At 52.2% G+C, this 8,113-nt stretch overlaps 1 protein-coding gene across 1 annotated transcript; it reads left to right on the forward strand.

The window, feature by feature from the left end:
- The first annotated feature begins 606 nt into the window (after positions 1 to 606).
- APOA4 (apolipoprotein A4) lies at positions 607 to 3,173 on the forward strand. Its single transcript, XM_008055904.1, has 3 exons — positions 607 to 770; positions 1,076 to 1,202; positions 1,998 to 3,173. Exons 1-3 carry the CDS (start codon positions 722 to 724, stop codon positions 2,986 to 2,988), a joined length of 1,167 nt encoding a protein of 388 aa, XP_008054095.1. The 5' UTR covers positions 607 to 721; the 3' UTR covers positions 2,989 to 3,173.
- Positions 3,174 to 8,113: the final 4,940 nt, after the last annotated feature.

Raw genomic sequence — 8,113 nt, forward strand, 5'->3', positions numbered from 1 at the left:
GAACTAGATGGCACAGCTTAACAGTGGTGGGATATGAAGCGCAATTACAATTAACTCCTTCAATACAGGGCCCCGTCCACCCCACCCACCTGCCCAAATGCTCTCCAGGGTCCCCTTCTCCTGGGTAAACTTTGACAAGAGACCTAGATCTTAGCTTGCTGTCCCATTTCCATCCCCAGATGGTCCCCGTCCAGTGTCTGGTGCTCTGAGGTGGCTCAGAGTTGGTGGTAAATGTGGGGATGGGGGACTCTCTCCACTGGGGCAGACAGAGGAGATATGGACCTTGCCCCCCAAGTCAGGCCCAGACCCAGAGCTGCCAGCAGGGCCTTTGGGGCATCACCCTGAGGCCCAGGGGCTTCCTAGGCTGTGTTTCTCCTGTACTCTTGACTCCCCTCTCACCCAGGGTGAGGCACAAATACAGATCATCCAGCCCCTTCCGACCGCTGCCTAAGCCCCAGTCTGCTGTCAGCTTCCACGTAGTCTTAAGGTCACTAAAGTCCAAGAGGGCTCATGGGAATGTGTCACCTTCCAGCGTGGAGTCACACTGGGGAGAGAGGCGGGGAAAGCAGCCAGGTGGGAATTTAAACGTCTGGCTGGCTCTGAACTCAGTCAGTTTACACAGCTGCACAGGTGAGCTGTCTGAAGACTTCTCCTGCTCCCTCTGATTCCAGGAAGGATCCAGTGTGGCTCAAGACTCCTGCAGCCCAGCAAGGAGCGCAGGATGTTCCTGAAGGCTGTGGTCCTGACCCTGGCCCTGGTGGCCGTCACCAGTGAGTAGAAGCTATCTTTGGATGGGGCGGTCTCAGGTTGCTGCAATGAGTGGACAGGGCAGAGAAGCTGGGCAAGGGAGCAGTTCTGAGTGTGTCAGTTGCTGGCTGGCTCACAGGAGAGCTGGTCCGCTCTCAGGGGTAGGCGCACTGGCTCTGGTGCTATACACAGGTCCCTGTGGCTTCTGATGACCTAAGCTAAGATAGGAAAAATGGCGAGTTGGGCTCCCCACTGTCATCCAGTCAGAGCTGGACAGAGGGGCCAGGAAGGAGACGTGTCCTCATGAATTGTTCTGCTACCTGCCCAGATGCCCAGGCTGAGGTCAATGCTGAGCAGGTGGCCAGCGTGGTGTGGGACTACTTCAGCCAGCTGAGTGACAATGCCAAGGAAGCCGTGGAACATCTCCAGAAGTCTGAACTCACCCAGCAGCTCAAGTAAGGGGGGGGTCTTAGTTGGGGGGGGGTTCGGAGGGTCTTAAAGGCCATGCAATTTATTGGCAAGGACTGAGCTTGGAGGCAGGAGACCTGAGCCCGGGATATACTCACTACCCAGCCACTAACTCACTGGGTGGCTCTGAGATCTCTGGACCAAAGATCCACATATGTATATAGGGAGGTTTGACCGGATAATCCCTAAGGTATCTTCCTGCTTTAACATCCTAGAATGAGTTTGACAAATGGCTCCATCCTGTTATCGAGGGAGGGAAATGCCCTGTAAGCTGGGTTCTGAGACATTCCAGAAAGACAGGCCCCAGTGACATGGAGGGGACGGGAGGTGGGACTATTGGGGAAGCCTCTGGGTACATGCAAGGAAATCAGCACCTTGTGCCGGTAGAAAGAAAACACTGGTGGCAGAGGGCAAGAACACATTCTGTTACCCAGTGTGGTACTGTGTCACAGAACATCCCGGTTGGAAAGGACCTCAAAGTCCAATCCTATACTTTACAAAGAGCTAAAAGCAAATTGCTCAAGGCCACATGATGGGTAGAGACTGAGACAAACTCAGCCTGAGGTCCGGAGATTCAAATGCAAGGTAGTGCATCCAATCTCTCCAATCATGATCCACCACAGAAAGGGCCACCCCGGGGAAAGATGGGTGAGCTGGGTACCCCTGAACATTCACCCAACCTAGCCAGGTGTGTATAAAGTGAGTGGTACAGAAGCCAAAGAAGTCCTGCCGTGTCAACGCCGAGTGTGTAACGGTGGCCCCTTGCCTCGCCCCCTCCCCAGTGCCCTCTTCCAGGACAAACTTGAGGACGTGAACACGTACGCGGGTGACCTGCAGAAGAAGCTGGTGCCCTTCGCCACGGAGCTGCACGAGCGCCTGACCAAAGACTCAGAGAAGCTGAAGGAGGAGATTCGGAGGGAGCTGGAGGAGCTGCGGGCCCGGCTGCAGCCCCACGCCGTCGAGGTGAGCCAGAAGATCGGGGGCAACGTGCGCGAGCTGCAGCAGCGCCTGGGGCCCTACGCCGACGAGCTGCGCGCCCAGGTCAACGCGCAGGCCGAGCAGCTGCGCGGCCAGCTGGGCCCCTACGCGCAGCGCATGGAGAGGGGGCTGCGGGACAACGGGAACGCCCTGCAGGCCGCGCTGACGCCCTACGCCGACGAGCTCAAGACCAAGATCGACCAGAACGTGGAGGAGCTCAAGGCGCGCCTCACGCCCTACGCCGACGAGCTCAAGGTCAAGATAGACCAGACCGTGGAGGAGCTGCGCCGCAGCCTGGCCCCCTACGCGCAGGACGTGCAGGAGAAGCTCAACCACCAACTCGAGGGCCTGGCCTTCCAGATGCGGAAGAACGCGGAGGAGCTCAAGGCCAAGATCGCGACCAACGCCGAGGAGCTGCGGCAGAGGCTGGCGCCGGCGGCCGAGGACATGCGCAGCCAGCTGCAGGGAAACGCCGAGGGGCTGCAGAAGTCCCTGGCGGAGCTGAACGACCACTTGGACCGGCAGGTGGAGCGGTTCCAGCGCAACATAGAGCCCCAGGTGAAGAAGGTCAAGGAAGCTCTGGTGAAGCAGGTCGAGGAACTCAAGCAGAAGCTGGGCCCCCACGCGGGGGACGTGGAAGGCCATTTGAGCTTCCTGGAGAAGGACCTGCGGGACAAGGTCAACTCCTTCTTCAGCACCCTCAAGGAGAAAGAGAGCCAGGACAAAATCCTGGCCCTCCCCCAGTCGGAGCAGGTGCAGGTGCAGGCGCAGGCGCAGGCCCCTTTGGAGAGCTGAGCTGCCCCTTTGGAGAGCTGAGCTGCCCCTGGTGCCCTCGCCCCACCCCCGCGGACACCTGCCCTGCCCTGCCACCTGTCTGTTCGTCTGTCCCAAAGCAATTCTGGTATGATCTTGAGGACACATGTCCAGTGGGAGATGACACCGCCTCTCACTACTCAATAAACCCGCTGAGAGTCTAGCCTTGTCTCGTTGCTGTGCGATCCTCCCTGCAGCTAGGCCCCAGGTGGGGAGGAGACCACTGCTTGGCAGAGCTTAGCAGCAAACTGGCAGGGAATACTCTGGGGCTGGGGAGAAGAGACTGCAGGAGGGGTAAGGGTAGGGTGTGCTAGAGAGGAGTGTGTGGGGAGGGCTCTAAGGGGAGGTGGAAAAAGACGTCACACGTTATCCCAAGACAAAACATGCAACTCACTTATTTTCATTCAGCCAACAAATACTGATTGAATGCCCTGGGTGTGCCAGTCATTGTTCTAGGTACTACACTGCGAGCAAGCAGCTTTTGTGGAGCTGTGCGCCTGGCGCTGCTTCACGCTGAAGGGGACACCTGGAGCCGAGCAGGACATGGTCACTGGCCTTGGAGAGCTCACAAGGGAGCCCACAAGGGAGATTTTTCCTGATCTTCTGTGCCTTTAACCTGGCTGATTTATGTAAAGTTTAGTTTAACCCACCCCAGCCCAGCCCCATCACAAAAGCGATTCGTGCTTATTTCAGAAATTCCTTGACTGCTAAACTCATGGTGTCCATACAGAGTTGAGGAATGAGGCTGACATGAGTCCAGGGAGGAGGCAGAGCTGGTGCCAGAGAATCCTACCAAGGGACCTGCTTCTCTGGGGCCAGGTTTGCAGCCGCTGAGGTTAAAGGAAGAGAGTTCTGGAGGCCACGTGGTCTCATCAGCACAACCAGCTGTGGGCAGCTGCAATCTTTGGAGTGGGCTCCCCTTCCACCCTTGAGACTCACAGACTCCCCCAAGGAGGGAGCCTCAGAAGAGAGCCAGTTCAAACCTTGTCCCAAAAGACTCAACAACTTGGTTGTTACTCCTGACCCCAGGTTTGTGAGCCCAGCCCATCACCCCTATCCTCCACATAGTGAGATGCGGGTCCTTCAAGGCTTTCCTGGAAGAGGCCCGGAACATGCTGGGGGCGGGTCCCCGAGGTTGTCCCTCCCTCCCAAGGTGCTCTCAGGGTGGTGTCCCCCCATGCAAGATCTAGCCAGGCCTGTTCTGCTCTGGCTTAGGAGCTGGCCTGGGCATCTGGGAGGGGTGTAGGCTTGGGAGTCAAGCAAACCCGGGACCTGACTTTCTGGCTGACTACTGGGTGATTTGGGGTATACGATTAAACCTCTTTTGGAAGATAGTGGTAATGATAATCCTTGGCTAAGAGAGTCATTCTGAGGGTTTGATGGAACAACTGGTATCGAGCACTTAGCACAATATCAGGCACAAACATGCAGTGACTAGCTTACATATCACTGCTGCTGTGGAACAATCGGTTTCCAATAAAGTGATTTCCTCCTCCCACTCATGCTCAGGTCACACCCTCTGTTACAAGAGGCTGCCAGAGCTGGCCAAGGGCAGACCCTGGTGTCCCCCAGCCCCCAGCTGCCTTCACTCCCAAAATCCAGGCCTGTAATGCTGCTATGGCCACCTCTGCATCTAGTGCACTAGAAGGGCAGGAAACTACCAGTGAAAACACCTTGGCAAACCCACCTGGAGGTCTACTGAATGGCTTTAGGAAAGGGCCAACGAGGCCAAACAGAGCAAAGAGGTACTACCAGGAAATTGGACACAGAGTGGGGAGGTTTCTGAATGGGTCTGGAAGCTTCCAATATGCTCTCAGATCTCACTCGAGGTCCACCTGGTTGAGTGCGGCCTCCAGGACCCCTGGGGGCCTTGGTGTCTCCCAGAGCTTGGCTCTTGGTATGAATCCTGGATGGGATGCCTGCGTGCCTCCTACTGCCCCCACCATCCTGCAGGTCTCTGAGGGTCCTGCTGCAGTCTTAGTCCACCTGGACAAGGAATGCCTTCTCTCTCCTGCTTCAAGAGTCCTCATCTGATCTTCAGTCTCCTGGGTCACTGACCTGGCAGATGGCTCCTGGTGGTAACATTGCTTTTGGCTGCTGCAATGAACCGAACGCTTATGCCCCCCAACCTCAAATTCATATGTTGAAATCCTAACCCCTAAAGTGATAGTATTAGGATGTAGGAACTTTGGGAGGTAATTAATGGCACCAGTGGCTTAGAAAAGAGACTCCAAAGAGATTCCTTGCCCCTGCCATGTGTGAAGACACAATTAGAATGCACCATCCAGGAAATGGCCCCTCACCAGATCAAGTTTGCTGGTGCCTTAATCTTGGACTTCCCAGACTCCTGGGCTGTGAGGAATAAATGTCTGGTGTTTATATGCCACCCAGGTTATGGTATTTTGTTGTGGCAACCCAAATGGACTAACACAACTGTCCAGTCTTAGATCCTCCCTCGCTCTGTTTGGGGAATGTCTCACTGATGAGTTTTGATGGGACCCAGAGGTTGTTTCCATCATAGACACTAAAAATGCCAGCTGCTAGCCTTCCAGCCTCCCTTGCCTCGAGAGTGTGACATGGAACCTATGCTCAGCAGATCAAATGTAAAGTAATTGCCCCAGGTTGGTATAAATAAACAGGGATAGCAGAGGAGCCTTTCAGGGGTGGGCCGAAACAATGTGGCAGTCACAGCCAGGCCAGAGCCTCAAGCAAGGGGTCCAGGCGTGGCAGTGGCAACCAGGCAAGCCAGGCTGTCCTTGTTGTCACTCAGTGGTGGCAGCACAGCCATCCCCATGAGAAAAAAAATAAATTACAAACCAAGTACTCCAGTTGTCCTAGACATTTCCTCAAAATTCCTGAAATATTTCAACAAATTTATCTCCAACTTATATTTTCCTAAGCAGGTTTCTGTGGCTAGCAACTAAGAACCTTGATTGATAAGCCCCCTTCCCTCTTGGGGAGGTTACTCCTGCTTTGGCCCTTGAAAGCCACGTCCTCCTTCCTGACCTGCCCCCGTCGGTCCTGTTGGCTTGTCTGAGGTATGCTTATTAGTCCTCATGATGGTTGGTTTTATCTTCCTGGGATGACAGTTTTCCTCTTTTGTTTGAAGTGAGTATGTAGACTTCATCTCCTGTGACCAATCAACCCAGGGATCCTCTCTAGTGGCTGGGATGGTTGTGCGACTGAGGACTTGAGGAAGTGTCCATGTTCTTCCCCACTGGGGTAACCAGCTTTTCTTACCCTGCTCTGAGAGTCACTGACAGATGGTCTCAGATCTCCCATGAGGCCCTGAACTCAAGAAAAATACTCTGATTTGCTTCAGAATGTTTATTTGTGGGAAGATGTCCAAGATTCTTTTTTTTGAGTTTGCGTCTCTATCGCCCAGACTGGAATGCAGTGGCACACTCATGGCCACCCCAGCGTTGACCTGCTGGACTCCGATGATCCTTCCGTCTCAGCCTTCCAAGTAGCCAAAACTACAGGCATGCACTAACACACCTGGCTAATTTTTTATTTATTGTAGAGACGAGGTCTCACCAAGTTGCCCGAGCTGGTCCAAGATGTTTTAAGCAAAAAAAGTAAGGTCCCGACCATTACGTACTAAACTCCTTTAAGAATTAGAGTCTATAATACTCGGTGATTTATCACAGAAACAAAGATCTGAGTACCACATGTACTCACTCATAAGTGGACCCTGAACATTTATCATATGATAAGAAAGGGATTCTCAGTAGTGGGATACTGCCAGGGGAGAGCGGACAGGGAAGCATATAACATCAATATATGTACCACACATTATCTATACGGTGACCATATATGTACCTAACCTTCAATTATACTCACATTTTTAGAATTAAAAAAATAATTTTTAAAAAAGAAGAAGAAACACAAACACACATGCCTATTTGTGTGTGAACGTGTGAGGAGGTAAACATGCTATTAGTTCAACAGCTAGACCTAGAATGCTTCTAAGAGAGAGAATTTTGTTTGACAGCTCAGACTAGCTGCTGAAGAGGAGACCCCGAGGAACCTTCTGAAAGGGGAACGTGAACCAGAGAGATGGCTTCAACCATTCCGTGCATTCCCTGCACAGGTATTTGAGGTGGTAATGATGAGTCAGAAAGGAGGGGAGGTCACAGAAGGGAACACAGGGAATCGAAGAGGAGTCTTTCTCTGCCCCAAATGAAGGCAAATGAGAAGCCTCCAGCAGCAAGAGTTGTAGAGCTTTTCAGTACAGGGTGGTGATAAAGTTGACAGGCAATACTCCTAGTACTAGGTGCTTTTTGGTAGAAATGCAAACTAGTTCAACCCCTGTGAAAAGCAATTTGGAGATTTCTCAAAGAACTAAAACTAGATTTATCATTAGACCCAGCAATCCCACAACTGGGTATACACCCCAAAGAGTATAAATCACTCTACCAAAAATACTCCTGCACTTGTATATTTAGTGCAGCACTGTCCATGATAGCAAAAACATGGAACCAACCAAGGTGCCCATCAACTGTGGACTGGATAAGGAAAATGTGGGAACTATACAACATTGAATACTACATAGCCATAAAAAAACAAAATCCTGTCCTTTGCAGCAACATGGATGCAGCTAGAGACCATCATCCTGAACCAAATATCACAAAACAGAAAACTAAATACCACATGTTCTCCCTAATAAGTGGGAGCTAACCACTGAATACACATGGGCACAAGGATGGGGACAACAGACATTGGGGCACACCTAAAGGGGAGAGGGGGGAGGGGGTCAAGGTTGAAAAGCTTCCCACTGGGTACCATGTCCACCACCTGGGTGCCAGGCTCAATAGAAGCCCAAAGCTCACCATCATGCAATATATCTGTGTAGTAAACGTGCACTTGTACCCCTTGAGTCTAAAAACAAAACACTAGGTCCACTACTAGGGGGAAAGAGGGCTCACTAGAAGCCCAAACTTCACCTGCATGCAATTTACTTATGTAGTAAATCCTCACATGTGCCTCACAACTCTAAAACAAATAAATGAATAATTTTTTAAAAAATAATTAATCAGTATTTTTTATTATGGTTTTGTGGGGTACAGTTAAGGGTTAGGTGTACAATTACATTTCATTCAGGCAC

This window comes from Carlito syrichta, unplaced genomic scaffold (genome assembly GCF_000164805.1).
Source record: "Carlito syrichta isolate Samal-C Ts95f unplaced genomic scaffold, Tarsius_syrichta-2.0.1 Scaffold302022, whole genome shotgun sequence".
Taxonomy (NCBI): Eukaryota; Metazoa; Chordata; class Mammalia; order Primates; family Tarsiidae; genus Carlito; species Carlito syrichta.